At 37.3% G+C, this 25,901-nt stretch overlaps 1 protein-coding gene and 1 non-coding gene across 20 annotated transcripts in view; both read left to right on the top strand.

The window, feature by feature from the left end:
• The window catches only part of Dtna (dystrobrevin alpha), a 371,976-nt gene that overhangs the window by 290,887 nt on the left and 55,188 nt on the right, over positions 1–25,901 (top strand). For 18 of the 19 annotated variants that reach the window (XM_063231777.1, XM_063231779.1, XM_063231775.1 and 15 more), the window contains 5 exons: positions 6,377–6,531; positions 9,148–9,253; positions 11,288–11,454; positions 14,333–14,457; positions 21,004–21,087. In XM_063231777.1, the coding sequence (XP_063087847.1) occupies positions 6,377–6,531; positions 9,148–9,253; positions 11,288–11,454; positions 14,333–14,457; positions 21,004–21,087 (637 nt within the window). Of the gene's footprint in view, positions 1–6,376; positions 6,532–9,147; positions 9,254–11,287; positions 11,455–14,332; positions 14,458–21,003; positions 21,088–22,373; positions 22,650–25,901 lie in introns of those variants that run through there. The other variant, XM_013157139.3, reaches the window with a different exon arrangement.
• Positions 20,765–20,901, top strand: LOC111758072 (U4 spliceosomal RNA). The gene has a single exon (XR_002792307.1). It is a non-coding gene; the product is annotated as a U4 spliceosomal RNA (small nuclear RNA).

Raw genomic sequence — 25,901 nt, 5'->3', positions numbered from 1 at the left:
CTTCCATAAGTCTTTTCTCCCTGGCTGCCTGTCAGTTTCACAGTACACTTTTTGCATCTTGAGCGCCAAGAAAAAAAGAGAAGGAAAATACAGAAAAACTCTCCCCTTTGGAATTTCCTCAGACACACTTCCAGGGAAAGTTTTCTTGTTGGCCCAGTAAATAAGTAAAAGGAAACACAATGCAAGCCCCAAGTGATCCCCGGGCTCCCCTCATTACCAGGGACTTCCTTCTGTGGGGAGCCAAGTGCACCTGGATTCAGAGACATCCAGCCCGACCTCGGGGGTCAGGTCAGTCTCCATGTAGCCTGAATGAGCTGGATGATGAGAATTCTCTGTCTCAGTTCTTGGTTGAGAGATAATAGCTGAACAAGAAGGTGCTAGAATCAATGACATTGAAAAGATTGGGGAGAGGGCTTTGCGGTAACCAGGAGGCATTTCTTTCAGGGTCAGACTAGCAAGAGAAAATTTAGCAAAATGAACCAAAGCAGTGAAAGAAACCCCTCAGGCCTTGCCTGTTGACCTCACATCACTATTAGCCATTTATGCTCAGGGCGTTAGATTAATCCAGAAAACTAACAATAATAATACTTTTTCAATATTATATTAATTGGTACCTGGATGAAAACGTCCTAGGTTAGAATAAGTTTGAGGAAAACTGATAAAAACCAATTTTCTAAACTTCAGGGCTCTAGCCCACGAATGCTCCATGTTAATCCTACGCCCCTAAGAACCTAAGTCTTCCCATGCTTCCCCTCAACTTTCTGCCTCATTAGATGTCACCTTCCTCCAGAGGAAAAGGGGATTGGCAGTGTCAGGAGTCTCATCTCACTCCAGCCTTCAAGTGTCATTGCTCAGGCTCACACCTCAGACCAGTCACTAACCCAGGAACTGTTGGGAGGAAAGTCCTACCAGACATCCTGATTGATTAGAATCCACTTTACCTGTTGGGCTGGGAAGGCCCACTCTTTTTCTCTTAGCTCAGGAAAACATTTGAGGCCAATAAATTCAGCAATTACCAAGCTCAGGCTGCTTTTATACAAATCTTTACCAGCTTAAAGAACCATAGCAAGTGCCAGAATTCAAAGAAAACAGGATACCTGTGGGTTTTCTCCCCACCCCATTGTCTCCCTCCAAAAAGGACAACCCATGAATAAAGCAGGCCTGCTGTCAGGCAGCCAGTGAAGACTCCCCTGTATAGCAAAGGAAGCAACCGTGTGCCAGTTCCACTGGAGACAGATGAAGTTCTCCATCTGTCATCAAATTCTGTAGAAAAGCAGGCCATATGACCGTAATGTATCGTGCTCCTCTGCTGAGAGCAGCAAACCTGGATCACAGTCTCTTGTGTCCCTCAAGCTCTGACTGAGGAAGCCCTATTCATGTTGGCAACTGTAGAAAGAGTTTCATTGGCTTCCAAGTAACTTATTTGAAGCAATTTGACAGAAAACAATTATGCTGGAAGCAATTCGATTAGAAGAATCTCTCCAAAATGTTAATTAGTCAAAAATGATTATCTTTACTCACCAATATTTCTAGTTCCAATGAAAATTATTGGCTGACTAACTGTGCGCAAATACCCATAGACAGCAATGGCTGACTTGGTAATCGGGGTTATGGTTATTTTCCTACTGGCTTTCATTTCAGTAATAGAGCAGACAAGGTCATGGCTTCCTACATTACTTTCATAATTAAGAAAAAGTACAGTGAAAGGACATAGCATTTTTTAGGGTTTGAAGGTTTTATTTTCTCTTCCATAAATGTTTCTGATTCACTTCAAGCCAGAATGCCAGCTGTGCTTGTTTGGCAGTTTTTCTTTCTGTGTACAGGGATGAAGGATGTTTGGTGTGTTCTCACCAGCCCCTTTTTTTGGAAAGCTCAGAGCAAGAATAATTGGTTGAAAATAAATTAGAAATTAAAAAAAAAAAAAAAAAGCTAGGAGAAAACAACCAAAAATGGAATCTCATTTTTTAATGGTTTAAAATGTATAAAAAGTGATGACAATTCCATGTTACATTGCAGTTTCTAACACTCGGGGCCACCATCAACTGATGTGCAGCATTGGCTGTGTAATTCCAGAGATCAACATGGACTCAGCGTAGGAGGGGGCGGGCCTGCAACCTAGATAACTGACTAATTCACTCCTGTTCTGTGCAGTTGTTCTCTGAGGATAAGAAACTACTGTTTTCATGGGAAGGATCACCTATTTATATTTCTGCCTTGGGGCTCTTTAAGTCTTAAGGATCATAAGGAATTCTAAGTCCACTAACTATGAGCTTAGAACATCACGTACGGTTGGTTCTACATCTGTTAAGAACTTGTTTTCTCTGGCTTGAAAGACAAGCATTATGGCAAAGGTCTGTATTTATGGAGTTTCTAACACTGAGCTGCCCAGTCTTCCTCCAAGGAAACCTCCAGAGTGGCATTTCAAACTTCCTGGCCTACTTTAGACTATCTAGGAACTACCTCGCCTCCTCCAGACACAGTCCAAACCCTCTTAGCAGAGCTTGCAAAGCCTTTCCTGTATCAGCTCACCACACACCACGCCTTGAAAGCACCCCAGGGTGGATTGCAGGCCCTTGAGTGCATTGTGTTTGCTTTTCTCTCCACCAATCCTAGTCCTGCTTCCCTGCACCCACTCCCCTCACCTGTGCCTGCCTAGCCCATCAGTGGCCTTTACACTTGGCCCTGACTCGCTTCTCTCTCTGGAAGCTTTCTCTCCGAGCTTCTGCTCCAACCCACCCTCCCTTATTCACACCACAGGGTAAAGTCTATGATGTCCTGTCATGCGCCCAGAAAGCATTTCTCTGCTTCTCTAATGCCCAGAGGGCAAGAACTGCTCCCAAATTTTCCATATATTCAGTTTATCATAGTGTCCCACATTTAGTATGTGCTAGGTTGCTTTTAATTGAAAGACTCAGTGAATGTGAATTTTTCTAAAGTATCCATCCTTCCATGGTGCTATAGGAAAAATACAGTAGTGGTTTAGAATTTGACTTTAATTTTTTATAGGAAATCCCATCAGAGAGGCAAAGCCTAAATAGCTGAAGTTCATAACAGAAAAATGCAATGTGAAATTAATGTCTTACATGCAAACTGGCATGCTGTTTTCCAAGTACTAAGTAGTTTCATTAAATAATTTAATCCTTGAAATAGCCATTTATATATGTATATATATATAAATATATGTATATATAATCATTATCATCATCATTATATTATCTAAAGTCCAAAACTAAGCTACAAATACATAATTTTGCTAGGTACTTCAGAGTTCCTTCCTTCCTTTATAAAAACCTATGTGGCCATTAATAGCCATTCTCCATTCATCACAGCAATCTAGCCTGAGTCAGCTGTTTCTTAACACATCTTCATCACCATAGACGAAGTCACATTAGTTTCAAGTGTGTGGCAGGTCACTAGTGTGCTCCTTCTCCTTTTGCTCTAGTCAGAGATGTGTCCAAATTCTACTGTGGGGATTGAAAACCTAGGCTGCTTTACAAAATGTACCCTGATCTGGAAAATGAGAGCCTAGAGGACAATTTGGATGACCCTGTGATGACCTGCCTCCAAACTAACAAGACAGCCACTCTCTTCAGAAAGTCAATTTGCTTTTCCTAAGTTGCTTTTTCTCCCTTTCAGTTGAAAGTCTTTAGCTTCTGTTTTTGGAATTACATAACAGTTTTTGCTATTGCCAGCTTCTTTTTTGTTTTTTGACTAGTTCTAATGGAGTACGTGGTAAAATTTCCTAAATAAATAACATTCTGAAGGTGGATGAGAACATTAATGTTTTTGTTCTGATAGAATTCATTTTTTAAATTGACAGTCAAACACTTCATGTATTTCTGTTGTATAAATATATTGCAAAATGGTCAAATTACCTAATTAACATATGCATTACATTACATGGTTCATTTCTTTTTAATTTTTTTAACATTTAATGTAGTACAAGTAGATATTAGTAAAGAAAATATAAAAGCACTTTTAATTCTATTAAAAATAAAACTAAATTTTGTAAAAAATAGTGATTAAAATAATCTATATTATTATCTTAAAAGAATGTCCAAAACGTTACTCAGAATACAAATCATAGACAAGAAAAAGAGTGTCTCTTGCAAAGAAGAAATAAACAAATAAAAGACAAAACTTTTTTTCAATAAACACAACTTAAATATTATATGGTTTCTCTTAGGGGGAGCAAAATAGAAAAATAGATAAATAAGAACTACAAAGAAGTTTAAGTAATTTCACAAATTATCTATTCTGCTGTTTCACATAGGTATCTGGATAATCTGTAGTGAAAACTCAACACCTATTCTCTTTACTGTTTTAAAAATACAATGTGCTGGGGCTGGGGATTTAGCTCAACGTCATAAGCACCTGCCTTGCAAGCAGGCGGTCGTGAGTTTGATCCCCGGTACCGATAAAAAAAATAAATAAATAAATAATAAAAAATTAAAAAAAAATACAATGTGCTGTCATTAATTACAATCACCATGCCACCCAACACATCTCTTGGACATATTCCTCTTATCTAACTGTAGTTACCTTTGACCAACATCTACCCCACCTCCTTCACCTCACACCACCACCCCCTGCCTCCAGCTTACAGTAATCCCATGCGCCACTCAACCTCTATGAGATCAGCATCTCCACATTTCACACAGGCATATGATGATTCTATATTTAGTTTCCTGGCTTATTTCACCAAACATAATATCCTCCAGGTTCATCCATGCTGTTGCAAATGACAGGATATGCTTTTATTATGGCTATATATTTTTTCCTTAACCATTCATCTGTCCGGACTTAGACTGATTACATTTCTTTACTATTGTAAACAGTACTACAATACACAGCAGTGCTGATGTCTCTTCAATATACTAGCTTCATTTCCTTTAGATACATATCCAGTAATGAGATTTCTGAATCATATGGTAGTTCTATTTTCAATCTTTGTGTTACCTCCACAGTGTTTTTCATAATGAGTCTACTAGTTTATATTCTCACCAACAGTGTAGAGAATTTCTCCAAATTCTCTGCACCACTTGATAACCTTTTTTATAACAGCCATTCTGGAGTGAGATAATGTGAAATTCTGGTTCTGGTTTGCGTTTCTCTAATGAGTAATGCTATTAAGTGTTTTTCATCAATTATTCACTTGTATGACTTCTTTGGGGAAATATCTATGTGTACCTTTTGCCCATTTTTAATCAGGTTATTTGTTTTCTTGTTATACAGTTGTTTAGGTTCCTTATATATTTTGTACATTACCCCCAGATACAATTTTGTAGTCTCATAATTAATAAACTACTTGAAGCATGGTATAAATCCTTTGTAATTGGTGTATTTAAGAAAATGATAGTTAATTTACAAAATCAAAACATAATCCAGTGGAAGACTACAGTATGTTTACTAACATTTGGTCACAGTGTACAAGTAATGTACAAAATATACAAGTGTACATTTTGGCCTTGAAAATTCAAAACTAAAATGTATGAATGGAGTACATGGAACTTACAACGGTTTATCTCTGCACCTCCTTGGGCCTAGTAACGAGCTGGCTAACATAGTGATAAATTAATAGCAAACCTTTCGTTCTGACAATGATTTCTAAAGAGGAATTACAAAATACCTTGAGAAATTATTCCATTGATATTCGTTAAATGTATGCAGTAGTAGAAACTGAAGATCAGAGGTTCAACGAAACCAGAGAGCTTTGGAGAATAATCCAAGACCATGATTCTACCTCACTGATCATCCCCAAAGCCAGCTTTCCTTTTCACTACGAGTCCAAAGACCCTTTCCCATAAATCAAATGCCTTCAACTCAGAGCACTGTGATTTATAATATGTTTTCTGCCTCCCTGGGAAGTTAATGGTGTTTTGGTTATATCTTTATCCTTGCTATATCTTCTATTTTTCACATATGTTAAGCCAAACCTAAATGTTTTGTTGATGATCTAAGCTAAACAGGTAGACACACACCCCCAACCCTCAGTTGGTGCTTTAAATGAGGTCAACATATACCTCACATATATAAGAATTATCCTTATTGAATTATAAATGAGTTGATAACCGATCTCAGAATAAAAATGTGACATGTTTTGCTCTCTCAAAATGTTAATTTTAACCAGATGACCACTTTATGTTGTGTGCCATAATCACCGATGAGAAGACACCAGAGAAAACACGGGAGTATGCCGGGAGTATTTAAGCATAAAAGTATTTAAGCATAAAAATTAGCCTTTGTTGCACTCTTTCATAAAAAGAATATGCTTATTCTGCCACAGTTTTTGTTTTTAGTAGCAGATATGTTGACCTAAAACAGAAGAGAATGTTCATGTGACGAATAAGTATCTTCATCCTTTCCCTTTCATCAGATATTTTCTCGATGATTTCTGACTCCAGCGGAGTGATGGTTTATGGACGATACGACCAATTCCTTCGGGAAGTTCTCAAATTACCCACAGCAGTTTTTGAAGGTCCTTCGTTTGGTTACACAGAACAGTCAGCTAGATCCTGTTTCTCCCAGCAGGTAACACTGTAATGGAAATATCTCTCAAGCAGTTGCTGCTGTCCTTCTGCGTGTCATTGCCAGCCACAGAAGCACAAGCAATTCTACAGGACAATCTGCTAGAGTGTATCTCTAGCCTCTGACAGATGACCTTTGTGCCAGTTAACTAACCCAACACATCCAGATCATAATGACCGCTAGGGTTCACTGACCATGAGGCAAGCGCCGTGCTAATTTCTTTACTTTCGTTATGCAATTGCAACCTTACAACCTTATCATTATTACTATCACTGCACTTTCAAAAGTACCGAGTTGTCACTCAGCCTCACATGAGACACATGTGTGACTCAGTACCAAGTTATATCGATGTTCAACAAAGGAGAAGAGAAAGGGGTCACCACACTGTGACCTGGGTGGCCCAAGCATGGCAAACACAGCTAAATCTGCCGTGATGTGATGCATTCAGGGCTATGAATGCTGTGTTTGTACTGAGCGTGGCTTACGGAAAGCCATGGTTTGGGGGTGTCTCCGTGATTGTCCCCCTCTGGTCATGTAGAAGTAGCTACAAGCCCACTCTCCAGCAGTGTGTAGTAGGTTTGTTTATAATCTTTTGAAGGTTGTTTACAATCTTTTAAAAATCCAAACTAGCCAGATGTGCCCTCTAAAAGAATCTCATAAATATGAAATCAGTGCAAATGAAATAAAAAATAATTATTAAAAAATTTAGTGCTAAAAAATTAGTGCATAGAAACCCCTGTAAATCCACATTAGTTGTCCCCCTAATTAATATCAATCTGTTTACTTGAGGAATGGGAGGTCAAAGCTGCTTCAGGTATCCTTATGAATCATGAACTGAGGCAGACTCCCAAGCATATCTGTACAATTAGTAGACAGATGTAGTTTGATAAATCTAACTCTGCTACTTTATCATCTCGCCCTATCCCCCCACATGCCCACTTAGATACGCCTGTGTGTTTATCCTCACCTCTGCTCCCAACTAAAGCATTCTCTCCTTTCAGTAATTTCTCTTCGGAGTTGGCATTTCTGTCTAACCATACCCATCCGCGATCCTTCCTATACCCCTTCCTCCCTCCTTTTCCCAGCCTCTAAAGACTACTGTTTCATTTTTTTCTTCTCTGAAATCAACTATTTCAGCTTCTACATGAGAATATGCAGTATTTGTGTTTCTAGGCCTGGCTTTCACTAACTGAACAAGAACTACAATAATCTTCCCATGTTAAAAAGCCCCTTGTAAATATCTTCAGGATGGACCCATTATATCATTTAAATATCCTTAAAGATAAAAAATTTCTGGCCAGGGGTTCTGGTGCACACCTGAAATCCCAACACTTGAGAGGCTGAGGCAAGACAATTGCTGTGAGTTCAAGGCCAGTCTAGGCTACATAGTTCAGGAACAGCGTGAACTACATAGTGGACCCTTGTCTCAACAAACAAACAGATAAGAAATTTCTACATGCATATTTTTTCATAATGACATTTTTTGAAACATCCAGGAGTGATTATTAACCAATATAATGAATGATCAAGATGGAAAAGATCATTTGAAATACAAAAGAAAATAACACAAGTAAAAAATAATAAGACCAATTTATTTTTGTCTTATTATTTTTGTAAGAGCAGTTTAAAGGATCAGATTCCAAAAATGTCTGAAATACTTCATTGGAAAAAAGTCTAGGTTATCCAAATGATAGTTTTCAAAGACAATATTGTTTTAAGCACATGAATTCTGCTGCCTTTTTAAAAATATCTCATTATCTATATTTTACACAATATATATTTAATAGCAATATCGATGTCAACCTTTAACTTAAACCACTTAGTATTATGAAAAAAAGACTGATATTATAAATTTCTGCTAGTGATAAGAGATCAGTGAAGGGTATTTATTTAGTGAATTATAAGGATTAGTGTAAACTATAACCTTTAAAATGACGCTGTAGCTCTTCTAGACTGATTTATTATTTAAAAATATTAACATTTCATCCACTTTGACATACCAGTTCAAAATGTGGAATCAACAGTTATTTTTCATATAAATATGATTATTATTAATGCTAGTACAATTCATATTAACACAACATTATTTTTGTTACTTTTTAAAGAAATTTGATATAATGCGCTTTTTTCTATGTCAGAAAGGGCCACACTGAGGAAACAGAAGCAAAGTGGATTGAGAGGAATGATAAATAAAAGAATTTACATGTTGTCTGCTAGCAGAATTTTCCCCGATCTAATATAGCATAGCCATTCACAATGACAACAAATATTATTTAAGCCAGTAGAGAATCTTGAAAGATATTCGTAAATTCTATGAGGAATCTTAGTTCTTCCTCTTGCCTCGTCTATAACAATGATGCTTTCAGAATTGTTGACCCCCCAGTTATGCTATTGCTCAGTATCAATGGAAATAATCTGGTCTCTTATGGGTGTAGGCATAAAAAAAAATCCGTGCTTTCAGTTCTGAACTACTTCAATAATAAATTTAGAAAGTTCCATTTCCTCATCTAGTAGACATTAATTTTATGGTTGTTTGTTCAGTCTCTAGTAATATTTACATAACAAATAAGACTTTTCTCTGCCCTAAACTTTTGTGATTTTTTTTTTTTTTTGATGCAGAAAAAAGTCACATTAAATGGTTTCCTGGACACGCTCATGTCTGATCCTCCGCCACAGTGCTTGGTCTGGCTGCCTCTCCTGCATCGACTAGCAAATGTTGAAAATGGTGAGTAGTCACTATTGTGCAAAATTGTGCAGTTTATTATTAATGTTATTTAAATAGAGCCATCAACTCTACAGTTTTTCATCACATGGCAGTGACTTAGGAATGCCCATTTAGTGGTTCTTAGTTTTGTTTTGGATGGTTTTATCCAAAATAATGAAGCTTAAAAGACCCCTGTACTTCTAAGCATGTATTAAACCTCCTTGTGTAGCTCCAAGTCATAAATCAGGTGGGTATAATAAAAGTATGTCAATAAGAATGGGAGCCTTCCTGGTTTTTAGTTCAGATCTGAATTCTTGATATTGATATGAATAGTACAGTTTCTTCCAGGGAAATCGGTAAGGAATAGATGAGATATTCCTTATAGCACAAGGTAATAGATAGCACAAATATTAAATGAGGACACCTTGCTAATCCTTAGTCACAAGCTCCAAATTGTAAGCTTTCTAGAGTTCTATTTATGTCAGGTGAGATGCTACGTTGCATTTTTAAATTAAATGTTTCTAGGATGAAAGTATTTACTGTTGATATATCAAGATTTATATATGAAATATAATTTAGGATGAGTGTTAAAGAAATTTCTCAGTGTCTGTCATCTTCACATGTTCTTTGTTTATTGGTTCATTGAACTCTGAAACTTCTTCAGTTGAACAGAACGTAATTCATCCCATACATCTTACTGGAATCTGATTGTCTACATATGTCTTTAGTATATTTTGGGGCCAAAATTGGCTTCACTTTAAATTCTTATTAAATTCTGAAAAGAATGCTGAAAATTTTTATTCAGAATTTTTAGCAACTGTCTTTATAATCTCTTTTAGTTAAAAATTATGAATTTATCCTCTTTTGCTAATGGGCAAAATTTAAAAAATGAACTTACTAAGGGGTTTTTTGCAATAATAATCATAATAATAATAATAATCACAGACTTTTTAATGCATCTTATCTATATGTAGAAGTAAAGAGCAGTCAAGGCCCCTTTTATGTTGCTGACTGAGGTTTTTGGTTTTGGGGGGGGTTTTTTTGCAGTCCCAGGATTAGTCATTTTTCAGTCATAATACTGGAATTTCCCTCCCTTTGTCTTGATACTTCCTGCTGCAGGTTGGTTTCTCGGGCGCTTGTCCGAGAGTGGTTACTCTAGGTTGAAGACCCTCTCTGTCTTCCCCAAGTGCCAGAAACGAAAACTGCCAATGCACCCAGAACTGGTTATGTCTATGTACACTTTGCTTTTTATTCTTACTTCCTATTTGCATTATTTATCCTGCCTGGTTAGTTAGAGAATAACTTTATCAAAGGCAAGAACTTTTTCTGTTGTTGTTGCTATTGTTGTTGGTTTTAGTATCTTCAGTTCATAACATTTAGGAATTACCTGGACTTTATCAGTTATTAGCTTTAAATCTCACATATTTTACCTTGCCCACTTTGTAATTCTAATTTCCTGCTCAAAATTTATTCATTAATAATTTACACATCTCTTGGGCCCTATCCACCTGCCTCAGAAAAGAAAAATGACAATATCACTGATTAAATCAACCATTACTTTAAAAGTCTCGTCCAGGTTTTCTGCTTGTCCCCATGTCCCTTTGTTTGTCTCCTGTCATTTTCCATTTATTTGATATTTGCCCTCTGCTCATGGGACAGTTAACTGTATTCATCCATGTGCTTCTGAGTCTTCAGCGAGCTGTGCTGGTCTCCAGGAGACAGAGCTGTTTTGGGGAAAGGCAAAGTCGACTGAGTAATTTATATTCTGTGAGAGTATAATCTGTAAGAGATGGGAGAAAAAAGAGCAAATGGTATTACAAAGATTCGTGTCATTAATAGGATACCTATTGCCCATCCCATTTCCTCCAGCTCAACACGTGCTTGAAAAGGGTAGTGAGATTCCAGCAATAAACTTAGCACTTCTCCGAGCTAATATTAACTATCGTCTGAAGACATGTTATACAGCAGAAAATGTGATTTCATCGGAACTGGGTTTTTCCTTATTCTGGTTCATACCGTCATGTTCCTGTTTTTCTTCGTTTACTCCCCCCTTAGTCTTCCATCCGGTTGAGTGTTCCTACTGCCACAGCGAGAGTATGATGGGATTTCGCTACCGATGCCAGCAGTGTCACAATTACCAGCTCTGTCAGGACTGCTTCTGGAGGGGGCATGCTGGTGGCTCCCATAGCAACCAGCACCAGATGAAAGAGTATACATCATGGGTAAGGCGAGGTGTGGGCAATACTTGCAGTTGGAGTGTGGCCCAGAATGGAAGGGACCAGCGAGGGTGGTTACAGAATTAAGGAGCAAACTTAACTTCTCCCACACTAACAGTCCTTGCCCCAGCCCTGCCATCCCTGTTTTACTGGAATCTCTTTCTCATGCTGTCTGAACCAATGTACTTTCCTGAGACTTAAAAATACAAGAAGGCTCAAACTACATTACTTTTTGGGTATAGACATTTCAGTATTGCTTTAAATAACAACTGAACAGCAAGCATCTTCCGGAACATAGTCCTATTTTCACAGTAAGTTACAGATTCTTCCAAGTTTTGTTTTGCTGTGTTTTTGTGGAAGTTGCTGAAAAATATAGGTCTTTTTCCTAGATCCTTGAGTATTAAGGAAGTAAGTATGAGAGTGTGGGTTTACTAATACTGTTCCTCCTTACTTTTTTGCATAAGATGGAGTGGAGACATTGTGGTATTAGCAAATCCTCTTTGCATGAATAGTGTGATTGACTAACTTGGTAAAGATGACATGTGAGTGTCTGTGTGATAAATGAATTTTCAGGAATACATGGCACTAAGATTAAGGGAGAAATTGTACTTTCTCAGAGTGCTTCCTGTATGAATGGTTTGTAGTTTTTTAACGTCTATTTTAGTTAAAATCAAAGATCAGGTCTAGCAACATTGCTGTCATGCGATATTCAAGTATTATTCTAACAATGGATTACTTGTTGCAGGATATACCATCAGCCTCGTCATGCCTCTTGAAATAGTTCACAGGAAAATGCAAAAATTTAGAAATTTTTTAAAAATGAAATTCAGTATTTATTGAATGCTTTAAATATCCTAGATTCATAATTCAGTTCAACCTATAGTCTCTAATAAAGGGTTACTTACTGTTGGTTTTTTTTAAGTCTTCAGAATAAGTGTCTTAAATCAGAATATTTGTCCTAGCAATCATTATGAGGCACTCTAATGGACAACCATAATACAGGTACTATAATACAGTGTAATTACATTAATAATTCATCATTTGTCAGAGTCTGACATGAAGTAACAGTTCTTCACTAATGCAGCATACCCTGAGCACTTCGTGTGGAGTCAGATGAGTGTTTTATCATCTGCTGAGGATAATCACAAGAATGCGAATCATGAACTACAATTCAGTAACAGAGGATGGGAGCAAACACTTTCTATGTTTTTTTATTGTCAAAACATTACCAGTCTTCAAACTTCTATCCCAGATTCTGCACGGTTAATGTTTGAGGACTAATCATTTTGTAGTTGTTTTATGTGAATGTTAAAGCCAGATAGGAATCCTCCTTCTTAGGACTGAGTACTACAAAGTAGTACAGTAAGGCACTGTCTTTACAAAGTTCGGTCCAATTCTGAAAAAGGACAGTGGGCTGATGGTTTGAGTGTTCTAATGTGTGCTGCTTTAAGTGTTCTAAGAATTACATCTCCTTGCAGAATGGGATTTTATGAACAATGCTCCTGTTACTTAGCTTTTAAATAATAATATGACAGTCGCTTCATTGACGTATTACTGATTTTAAAGCAGAGAAAATGGAAAAGGTGTAAAAGAAAGAGACAAAATTATAAATGACTGTCGTAGTTACATTCTCATTGCTGAGACAAAATACTTGACATCCAAAGTTAAAGGAGCAAAATTTTATTTAGCTCATGGTTTGCAGAAGATTAGGTCCACAGTTGGACGGCTCCCCAGCAGGTGCACATGACAGAAGGCAACAGTTCATAGTGGCAGAAGACAGCAAAAACAACTACCAAGAGAAAAGGAGGGAAACAATCCTCTTCTTGTCCCTTTTATCTCCTCCAGACTGCTGGATTTAGGGCGGTACCAGTCCAATCAGTGGACTAATCCAGCAGTCACCCAGCCTTAATCCCCAAACCCTTAATCCCATCATTGAACCATGAACCAATTACAACCTGGATCCAGCTACCTCCGAAAAAGTCCCATCCAAAACTGCCTGAAGCTTTGGAGGGACGTTGACCGTAACCATAACACTGATTCCTTATGGAAAGGGAATTTTTTGTTAGAGTTTCATTATCTAGATATAATATTTTTTATAAATGCTTATTATATTTTTATAATTCTGATGGTATCATATTAAGATAAACATCCCATTGGTCCAAATGAAAATATGTTCTGGAAAGAACATGAATTTTAAATTTGAAAGACACAGATTGAAGTTTCTGATTTACTTCTCATTGGCTGTGCTGGACCAGGTAGAAGCATCTTTCACTTAATTTCTTGCAAAAACTTTCTGCTCATCATCTTCCTTTCCATCCTATTCTATCCCAAGCTATCTTTTCTTCCTAGGTGGGCACAATCCTTCTAGAGTCAGGTCTCATCCTGTAATTCTGGTGATTTAAGTCCTTCATTGTCTCCCTTTGCCTGCAAGATTAAGACATGGTCCTTGACGTGCCACGTAAGGACTTTGGTCAACCTGCCTCCCACTTTGCTCTCCAGAATAGGATCTCTTTTTCCTTCTCCCTTTGCATTGGATTTGCTGTTCCCTCCATCTGCAATGATATTCCTAGTCCCGTGAGCTTGTTTCAGAACTCCTGCTGGCCTATTAAGGTGTCCCAAGTACAATGACTGCTTCTATTTGTCACAGCATTTGCTGTTCTGAACAGCAGGACACAGATACCCTAGTGGTTTATTTCAGCACTCTATTCTGAACTTCCAGCAAACTTCTTGGCTTTGAGTAGGTAATCAAAAAATCATTTCTTAGATGAATGAGTGAATGAATGAATGAATGAATGAATGAATGAATATTTTGAAAAGCAAATGATCTGATAAATTGTTACACCCAAATTAGCTGTTATTACATCTACCCTTCTTTTTTTTCCAGAAATCACCTGCTAAAAAGCTAACCAATGCTTTGAGCAAGTCTCTGAGTTGCGCATCCAGCAGGGAACCTTTGCACCCCATGTTCCCTGATCAGCCTGAGAAGCCACTCAACTTGGCCCACATTGTGTAAGTGTCCCTCCCATGTCACCCAGTAAGTTGTATCTTTCTTCACAGATACACGTCTGAGCCATACAGAGCCTGTTTCATGTCAGTAGTTAAACACCAAGTCTTAAACTGTATTTTTTTTTAAAAAAGATCAAAGTAACACTATTATATCTTTTTCTTGTTGAGCTGTAAAGTACTTTGCCTGGCCATACATGTGTGCAGTGTTAACATAATTTACCAAGAGGTGGAAAATATCACAGATGCTGTGTTTAAAATATGGATGTTAGTGAGGTTTGTACAGCTGGAAGTTAACAATCTATGGAAGGATCGCAGTTTTTAAAAATTTAGGCATATTATACCTTCACCTCATATGTGCTTTGAGCTACATATTGAATGGCACAAATTGCTTTGTTTGGGTTTTAGTTTGGATTTTGGTTTATTCCAAGGTGCATGATCTCAGGAAAAACCATGGTCTAGCAATGGGAAGGTTGAAAATGGGAACAGGTGGGAAATTTCATTAGAACAAAAAAGAATAAGTCTCCCAAACAACTCAGACTTGAGCAACCAAGGTAACAGAGGACTTAGGGGGAATAAAGTGCCACTCATTGGAGTGAAATTATCTCAAAAGAAAAAAGAAGCTCATTACTTGTTTCTACAAAGGTAGGAATGATGCAGTCACAGATTTCTTCCGGAAGCCTGTAAGATACATGGTTGTGCCTCCTTGTGGGCCACCTTTTGTCTCCCATAGTTCAGTGGCACCAGCTTTACTGAAAGGCCTGTGTTTGCAGGTTGACATTAACAGGTAGACTCATGTACCTAGGACTGAACCACTTAGGAAAGCAGTAACTCTTTATCTGCTGGGCCTGAGCAAAACACCATCCAGTCATTTGTGCTGGATCATGGCTATGAGCTGCATATAAATACCTCAGGGCTTTGTGCTGTTTGCTGTTCTTCAAGTGATCCTTGAAGAACCACTGACCCCAGCAACACACACAGAATGGAGACTCCTGTTTCTCAGGCAGCCTGATGTTCATACAACTGATATAAACCAGTTCTGGAGAATCTGATTTATGTATTTTGGAAATTATGCTCCTAAAAATTTACCAGGATTAAATAAATCTGGGGAAAATTCTAAGGGACTAACCACTCCAAAAATCTCCTTCATCGGAGTCGTTCAGATTACAGCTCCAATGTCCCTTCCCATAGGAAGGTCCTAAAGACCATCACCAAGTTGCTAGTGAAGGAACACAGCAAAGTGACAGCAAGTCTGTGCTCTGGGAATTTTTCCCAGGTCACTTTAGCCCCCTTAAAAGGTTCAGCCATTGGACATGCTGAACACAGAGAGTGAGAGTGCAGATAGGTGCAGGCTGGTGCTAAGAACTGTGCAGTAGAATGGAATGAGCACACTGGTGCCTACTCTAGAAAGAGATAGGAAATGAGACCTGGTGAATTAAATCACCTCCACAGTGCACCACACTGCACAAACCAAGGCCAGGGCTTTGTACACAGTTTATGCTCAGGATCAATGTGTGTGTGTGTGTGTGAGAGAGAGAGAGAGAGAGAGAGAGAGAGAGAGAGAGAGAGAGAGAGAAAGAGAAAGAGACAGAGAGAGAGAGAGAGAGAGAGAGAAAGAGAGAGAGAGAGAAAGAGAGATTCAGCACAGTACAATCTTTAAAATTCTAATTTATAGGTCCAAATGATCTAATAGGTTATTCACTTAAATGACTGCTGGCAATATTAATATAATAGGTTGGTTGGGAGGATTGTTTTGTTTTACTTTGGTTTGATTTGGGGGAGCTGGGTTCTGAATCCAAGGACTCAGGCATGTTGAACAGGTACCCTACCACTGAGCTACAACTCCAGACCCTACAACAGGTTCTATATTTGGGATTCAACAAGAAATTTCATTATTTTTTTAAAGTTCTGTATAAAACATGCCTTTTTCTGAGAAAATCTGTATATATTTAGTGAGAATGCCAGAAAAGTTTTTTTAATTAAAATATATATCTGTACTCACTGATAAAATATTTTTGCAGTGTAAATGTCTTAACTTTAAAATACAAATGTGTGAGATATGAAATTATTAAGGTAATTTATGATCAATTCTGGATGCAGAATATCCAATCTATAACAGAATTTTTTCTATTTATAGCTATACAAAAGTTTTCCTATACATATTTTTGTAGACAAATGCAACTGTGTTAAATAGTTATGTATGTCTTTTGGGAACTATTCTAAGACTTCCCAAAAGTATTCAATTTTAAACTACGCTGCTGGTTTATTCTAAACTATCATAAACACATAAAGACTTTAAATGTTTAAATAAACAGAACAGGGTCAGCGATTGGCTCAGCGGTATAAGCACCTGCCTGACAAGCATGAGGTCATGAGTTCAATTCCTGATACAAAAATAAATCTAAATAAACAGAATATGTCTTAATCTTTTTACACATACCCTTTTAATTTGCTATAATGAACATGCATTTGGAGTTAAAGGATATTCAGACTTCTTCCAGAAGTATATATATGTAATTTTGACACATTTTACAAAAATATGTGGAATTCCACAGCATGTCCTTTATCATAAGCCATTCCATCACTTTTATAGAGAGTGTCATACAGTGGAAGTAAGTAAAGATGAACACCTGAAGAAATAAAACATATTAACACTCACACCCCTGTTCAATCCCCATAAGTTATTACTCCAAAATATGGCTTATGCATGCTAGTCTAAGGTAGGAGAGATAGTATCATACTACAAAAGTGTATAATATGAAACTTTATTTGTTGACTCTCTAACAAAGACCACCTTCAAGTATGTTCCCTCATGCTTCGCCAAATAATGTATCAATCAATTTGCTAAGAGTGGTACACATCATATGTATCATTCCTTCAACATATGTTTATGTAGGTTTTAAAAAATATCCTAATGTTTATCATATACACACATAAATAAGCTCACACACAAAGGTAAGGCAAGAGTAGAGAGTGGCGGTATAAGCATCAGAAATATTGATGGGAACAATCTCTCATGCCCTGGGTGACTTGAAGTTTGAGCTATTGATAATTAAAAAACAGACTCAAAGCATTATTTTCATTAACATGAAAAAGTGTGATCACTTTGTAAACTAGTGCAAATTCTTTGAAGATACTATTTGGAAAAAAATCATATAATGCCACTGTAATATAAAGAATAATCACACATCTTATACAATGCTGAAATATGTTTAGTGTTATAAAATCCACATATAGAGAATTGGATGCTGATAATTATACATTTTTCTTAAATGAACACATATTTCTGTGTTTGTGACTGTTAAAACTGTTACTACTTCTCCAATATGACTACTCCAATCTTAAATAATAGTCACTATATCATATATAGGTATAAATTGAGACAAAATGCATATCTTATGCTTGATCAATACAGAGAATAAATGAGAAAATATTTTTATTACTTAAGTCTCTAGTTCCAACTTTTAAATGATGAAAATGACAAAGTTATGGCAGAGTCTGTCTTTAAAACAGTATACAGGAAGCCTTAGATACAGTAAAAAAAAAAAGGCTGAATCAACAGCACTTTTAACAGGTTGGAATACTGTTGTACTATTGTCTGACAAACACATGCATGTATATGGAAATGCACCAAAAGACACAGAAAGTGCCACTCCTTTATTGTAGCCAAGAAATTTAATTCATGTACAGTAAAAAGGTGCTGCTGGTCGTGAATTTATTCCTTAAATAGAAACAAGCAGGTGGTGACATTTTGGTATCTCAGCATTTGTTCTTTGCTATTTATTGCTTGTAAATGTACTGCTATGATTAACAGTCTCTATTCTCTTTAATTTTTTGCTGCCAAAAGTGATACCTGGTAAGTAGTTCCATAGTCTCCCATGTACCTATAAAGATTCATATGTGGTTATGAGATACAGAATAAGTGAGCACATTGAGATGTTCAAAATTAATTTTCCCTTGATATGAACTCTTTCAGTTCATAAGAATACCGATTTTATAAAAAATGTCCTCTGCTAAGATCCAGAAAGCTTTGCTTGAGGCCTCTGTGACTTACTATATCTTATGGAGCTGTTTCTTTTCCATCAGAGTAAATATGTTTAACATTTCTATTGTGACTATTTTTGGATAAGGCAACTTGCCACTTGGTTATGGAGAATGGGATCATCAGTTTTTCTGAAAGCCACCATTTGGTGACAAGATTTTCTGTGTCCCTTGTTTAGCATTTTTATGGTAAACCTTAAATGTGAATCACTTTCTAAAAAAAAAAATCTCAATTTCAGCTTTCGGTGACCAAGTTTAATAAAGTAAATTTATCAAGCTAGTTAAATAGCATTTCACATTCACTCGTTTTCTCATTTTCTAGTGACGGAGCAAGATGGGAAAGGTTGTGGGATTTTGTGGTTTTTTGTTGTTGTTGATGTTAAATGACAAAAGAAAACCAAAAGTTCATTTCCCTTTCAACATTTTAAAAGCTACAATGAAGGTGTTTCGTTGGCTTACTGTCATATAACCTGATGTATCTAACCTCACAATCATAGATAGTGTAACGTCATGGCTGAGATCTGGGGACCCACGAGTCTCCTGTGCCATGACCCTCTTTCCTCAGGTTCTTATCCTCACTGTGGCAAGAAATGCAAGAGCAGGGTGAGGCTGACTCAAGTTGAAGATCTCCCAAGTGAAAATGGAGGAGTCAGGCCCTCAACGATAAAAGTCAGAACCAAAGTAGTGGGGAGCAGAGGTTTATTCATAAGCTGGCAAACGCAGAGACGAGGAACACGGCAGGGAGGAGTTCCAGTGAACTTCTCAACGAGGTGTCCTTGCTCTGACCATACTTACAGGGACTGCAAACTAGTCAAGGTCTTAGCTTTTGTGGCTTGACGAACTGCTGTTAGGGTGAGCTGTTGCCAGGATGAGCATGGAGTTTGAGGACTTTCGAGTGAAAGTAAGTGAGGCTCTAAAGATAAATGTCCTATACCTGCAAAGATTTCTCACAGGAAAATTTCTCATAAGCAGTCAGTCCTTTATGTAGCCATCTGCCATGTCAGCCATGTCACATTAGCCATTTCATACCCTGTGCCATTTCCCCTCTACCAGACCCTACAATAACATTAGTATAAAATTAGCTTTCTGTTAAAGTGTTCAGTTCATTGCAGAATTAGTTTTAAAGTAGCATCATGTGCTCATTTGTACAAAGGCACATCTTAGATAAGTAGTGCAAAACACTAAGTTGTTTTCAGAACTTCATTTTTAATGCATCTAGAGTAGATGAAATGGTCAATCTGCTGTTTGGTCTCATGCAGTACATACTGAGTCCTTCACAATGTTAGAATATAGTTTAGCACCAGCTACCAAGAAAAAAGTTTCAACAGATGTTTGCATACACCACTGGCATTTTAAAACCCACAGAGCATCAGGATCACTTCAGTAAATGCATTGCAAGAAGCCAGCCTACATTTTACCCACACTCTCTTTGTTGTAAAATCTAAGACTAATTCTGGTTCCCTAAGTTAAAAAAAAATAGATTTGGCTTCTCATCAAACCAACACAAAATGATTCTTTTGGCTACTATAATCAATGACTTACTTTACAAAATCCTATATTGTTAAATGAAAAATTATAGTAAAGTCTCATCCTCCACCTTCTGTACTCTAAATCATATCTTACTAGTCAGGATCTTTCACTGAACCTCAAATAAGACTAAAAACTACTGGCAAGGGTAGGGTTCTTGGCTCTATCTGTACTAACTTATGACAGGGATGAAGCAAGCATAGGACCAAGGAATACAGACCAAAGCAGCTGAAGGTTAGGACCACAGACAATTCTCAGGAAAATATTGAACATTATTTTCTTTCACTCACCATACAAAAAAAGGTAAATTTAGGGAATGCCTTACACTATATACCTTATCATATGGAGCAGCTAAATGACAGAAACATCAAGTCCTTCTACTGCTTCATTGCATCTTCACTAGGAGCAAAGAGCAAGTAAGGCATGATGTGATTTTGTAGCCTATGTGCTTCCAAATCAGGCATATTAGATAAGGCCATCATCATGACCTACACTGAAGGAAATTTCTAGGGACTCAAGAGTCCTCTTCTTTCCAAAATGACATATGTAGACTGTGGTAGCCACGTTTTCAGAGCTTCACCCTTAAGGAGTAGAAGGAAGCTTTCTTCAAAATCCTTGATCCATTGAAGAGCATGGCTCAGTGACACGTCAAAGCTCAAAAGCTCACGGATAAATACTCTCAGGTTATCCAAAAATCTTCCACTTAGTAGTGCTTAATGAGATTCTATATTCTCAAAGAAATGTAAGCTTTGTGCAGTGGCAGTATTGTAGCTAATGAGTCTATCTAAAGCACAATCATTGCTAACTGTAAACTCTTCTCAAAGAAAGGTAAATGTAAAACACTTAAATAATTTAACTGAAATGTGTTAATCCTAGGTAAGATGAAACTCTGATATTCCATCTCCTTTCCTCAAGAGATAGTGTAGTTTTTATCTGTGGGCTTTCTCGGCTTTGACTTTCCATACACATTGTGCTTTGTTTCAGGCCTCCCAGACCTGTAACCAGCATGAATGACACCCTGTTCTCCCACTCAGTTCCCTCCTCAGGAAGTCCTTTTATTACCAGAAGGTAAGTTCTAATCCCACTTCGGTAATGAATCTTGATTCTATGGCAAGAAAAATATTGTATTGTAAGTCCATAGCAGGAGATTATTATTAGCAACTAGTTTATAAATTCTCATCACAATTTTCAAGTTCACTCATTTAGATACATCTGGAGTGGCTTTGGAAGTTAGTATCACTCCTGGAAATCCGCATTTATAAACTCTCCAAAGTAAGAATGCAGGGTATGTTTCACATTTACTGCTGAAACACCTGCATTTTTTCTCACTGGGCAAGTCAGGGCCTTGTACCTGGAATGGGCTGTTGAAGCCAGGCAATTGGAATTTCAAGATGTAATGGGGTATTTTTATACAGATTCTTAAATATCATTATTCAAGTCTCCAGATATAAAAGAATACTCTTCCCAGTGAACTTCAGAGTCCCTGGGACTAGAAGCTGAAGACTGAATTTAGAAATGTAGTTTCCATATAAGTAATTTTATAGATAATAGCAAGAATTTCAAAAAAGGTGGCTGCATGGCTCACTTTTGTACACAAGATCCCCTTTGTGAACAAAGAACATAAGTAGATCTTTCTCCAACAGTCAGATTTGAAACACAGGGCTCAAGAGGTACTCTGAGTCATTCGATCAAACATTATGGATCAAGCATCAAAGAATTTTTTATAAATACATGGAGAAGTTTCATAGGAAAGGAAGAACAAGGGTAAGGGAAATTAGAGTGTAAGATCACAAGCAGCTTTCAATAGAAAACAAAACAGCTTCATATTTTACAAAATGCAAATATTCCATGCTTCTGGGGAGGTTTTTTAAATGCCTATTTAATGTGGTATCTTGGTACATTCTGCTGAAGACTTGAACACAGTGAGACTCGGCACACTGCTCATTTTTGCCTGCTTTTCTGTGTTTACCAATCAGTAGGAATCTGAGATGAAGATGTTCCTCTGGGTTGTCAGAATCAGAATAAAGGGAATGTGGCAGAAAATGGTGTTTCCAATGCATAAATTAAATCCGTACCCAGTTGGAAATGAGGAGGCAGTGCTACTGAAGAACATCCTCGGGGAAACACTGTGACTTAGGCCCTCAGGAACTTGCTGTTAGTACTTCTCTTCAGAACTACACAAAACTCAGTCATCTTTCCCAAATGAAAATCATAATCTAGAAGCCTGTGCGTCTATCTAGAGAAAACATGATGTGATGTTTAAAGTTGTGCTTGTATTGGGAAGCTCTGCATTCTGCAAATGCCAAGCAGAGGTAGACCCCATCCTTACTGAAGGTCGTTTTATATCATTTCAGCTCGGACGGTGCTTATGGTGGATGCGTCTAGATGGATAACATGACTTCCTCTACCCTAAAATATTCCTCTAATACTCTGAGCTGTTCTGCTTCCTCCAGGGTGCATGGTACCCAAAATATAATCATTTCCCGTTTTTTCCATTCTCAGTCCTTTTGGCATGTTTTCTGTGAACCACAGACATGTTGTTTAAAGCTTGCAGTTCTTCCTGTCACCCCAGAGACTGGACTCTGGGTTCTACTTTGAGGGTGCTGTTCAATAAAGTTGTGTACACCGAATGGCCTTTTGCTCTGAGTGAGCTTTGCTCTGTTCATGGGAGATGTTTAATGAGGTCTCCTTGTTTGCATCCCTCAGGTTACCTGAGGGGATAAGTGCAGCTAGCCCTGGGGCGGAAGAGCATTTGCTCATAAAGATATGTGTAAATCAGCTTGCCCACGGTGCACGGTCAGTATTCCAGTCACCTTGAACCACTAATCTTAGTAGTAGCTCCATAGAGAGATGGCTCGTTGGTCTACTCTAGCACTAAAATCTTCTTGCATGTCTTAGTGGAGATGGAGGTCTTTAGGCCTTTATTGAGATTCTATTGAAAATTTCAACCTGGATTTATGGGATCTCTCCTCTCCTTCTCACTTGTTTTATAATTTCATAACTTCATACCAGTACATAGGAGGTGCATATAGGTAAAGAGTATGAGGTGGGTCTTTTTTGGAAACAAGTTTCTGATTTTGCATAATTTTGAAGACCCTAGATGGTGACTTCTAAGACCCTTGAAATAGAGAACCTCTTGGAAAGACCCTTAGTGCAGAATCATTGAGACTAGGACCTTACTGCAATGAAAGGCTTGAGAACCAAAGAAGCCTTAAGACTTTTCTGTCCCACTCGGCCAGGACCATACACAGCCTCTATATGGGACAGCCTGATTTCAATTTTAAAACCAATTTCTTACTATCAGGACTTAATTTTTATCACTTGGTAATGCTGCTGGTGATCTACTTCTGCTTTCTTTACTACACTGACATTCTAAATTTGATGGAAATGCGTCAGTCCAGACAAAGGAATAAATAAAAGGTCCTATTCTTTCTAAGACTGCAACTGAGTTAAAGAAATATGAACAAGAGTTCTATCTACATTTCCAATGCCCTTTTTAAAATCAAATAAAACCTAAACAGGCCAAGAATAGTTCTTATCAGCATTACGGCAATATAAGAAAGCATATGCTTACCATGTAGATATTTTATTTAGCTTGCAGTGTCAGTCTGATGCAGGTTCAGTATGATGACTCGGAAATCACAGATCTTAGAAAGTCAAAGCAGAGAAAGGACAACTAAAATCAACACTGAAATCCTCACAACAAACTCCTGGCATTAGGCCCCCAGGGTCCTTTACAAGCCTACTACTTTGATCTTCAAAAGGCATCAGGATGTATCTTTGAAGTCTTTTGACATCCTGGTAGCTAACTCACGCAGATTTATGAGTGTGTGCCTCTGGTTACCACCACCATCTGTAATTTGCCCTTGTATTCTTTTCCAGCTATATACTGGATTCACTTTTCCACTACCTCAGAGAAGGGATTCTCAAAGGCACTCTTCCTTGTCCTTTGAAGTCTTCTTATCTCTATGTACATGTCTTTGTCAGTGAGGAGGATGGTACATTTGTGTACATATTCACATGTGTATACCCTATGCTGGTTAGCAGTCAGGTAAGATGCAGGTCACATGGCATAATTCATAAACCAATTAACTTCATTCATTTTCTTGACCATAAACCTATCCTTAAATCTAGAGGGTTTGCTTGTAAGTTTATGGGTAAGAATCGTTGGATCAATGGAAATCTGTCATCTCTAGAAAAAGAGCTCCAAAGCTAAACATGGCATGTCAGCAATATTATCTAAGCTTATAAAAGATAGTATAGACTTATTGCAAATATTATTGCAAAGATTGTCCACCTAAGCCTCAAAAGGCCCTTTCTCCTCTTCAGTGTCCACAGCATTATGTTTCTGAGGATAGACTGTCTTTTTTGGCATCATGCCTTCTTTGTAAAAATCTCACTTACCTTCCCAAAATACTTTCCTAGTTTATATGAGAGAGTAACTAGTCCTTTGATCTGCTAAGTGAGCTTCTTTAATTGTGGCCCATCTTCACTTGCCATAACAAGAACGCTGAAGGTTCGGACAGCTACTTTCTTTGCCTCCAATTTTAGAAACATTGCTTAGAGGTTCCATAGCTAGGTTCATTGTTGCAAATTCTGAAGTAGTAACGTCTTACAGAAAGAATCATTTTGCTGTTATATGTAAAACCTTGCAGATCCTGTTGCTCTATCAAATACTAAAAAATTTCTTAGAATTTATACAATGTGTTGAATACAGCCTACTACATATGCTCTTTTCTGTTTTGTTAAAGTAGATTGTACTGACACTGTTCTAGGTTCCATGATACTTATGGGAAGGACTCACCCCAGGCACTTCCCAGATATTAATTCTTCCCAATGAAACAACATTTTTGGGTTATTTTTGTTGGTTGACGTGTTTGTCATTTGGTTGATTGATTTTTTTCAACCAAAGAAAGATTAATTTATTGTGTCTTTTTCATTTTTTTCATTTTTTTCAAATATTTTTACTTGAAGATACTACCTAACAACTCACTTTAAATCTGGCCCTAAGTGTTGAAACTATATTTTAAACATTTGTGATTTGATTATCAAAAGTGACTAGAAATAAAATTAAGACACTGAATTTACCTTTGACTTCCAAAGTTTTCTCCATAGCTAATTTTTTCTCTTAAAATTAAATCCCACCAATTTCAGTCATAAAAACAGATACAATATCAGAAGCATTTTTCAGAACAATTTAACAGAAGCAGAAATGGTTTTTGTGAAGAATACATTTCGGATTTAAGCAAAGATCCAGGCAATAGTTGCATGTAATTCTGTTACATTAGAACAAACACCCCAGATCAACATCTGACACACCCTAAAGATTCCCTCAGTTTTTTCACACTGCCTGGCATGCTGTGCAAAATTACATGAAATTTGAAAAATCACCCATGTGGGTAATTTTTTATTTCATATATCTGTATAGCTCCATTTTTATGTTAGACTTTTTTCAAATCTGAATTAACCTGGTCTTCATGCCCAATTCTAACAATTTCCTATATTAACCTGTTAGTGACTCACGGTTAAAACCATGGTCACCTTGTTTCTTCACTTCATTAACCTTTCTACTTTAGCTAGAATGCTTTAGTCAGTTTTTGAGCATATTGTGTACCCAAAAATACAATTGGTATGGCTTGATAACATTGAGGAATAATATAGTAAATAGAATGAATCAAACAGGACCTGAGAATTATTTCTCCCATGTACCTGCTCAAAATGGTTCAGCCTTTATACCAGTCTGCATAGAGGGGTAGCTAATTTTCCTTATGAGACACTATCCTATTTCTTATGTGTGTTTGCTGATTTGCATATAACAAATAGTTTATATTTCAGATTAAGCTATTGAACCTTAGACAAAAAAAGAGAAAATGTCTCAGAAA

The sequence above is a fragment of the Cavia porcellus genome, unplaced genomic scaffold, assembly GCF_034190915.1.
Source record: "Cavia porcellus strain 051 isolate PalLab524CR breed Dunkin Hartley unplaced genomic scaffold, mCavPor4.1 scaffold_20, whole genome shotgun sequence".
NCBI classification, from domain to species: Eukaryota; Metazoa; Chordata; class Mammalia; order Rodentia; family Caviidae; genus Cavia; species Cavia porcellus.
This window is presented reverse-complemented; position numbering and strand designations above follow the sequence as displayed.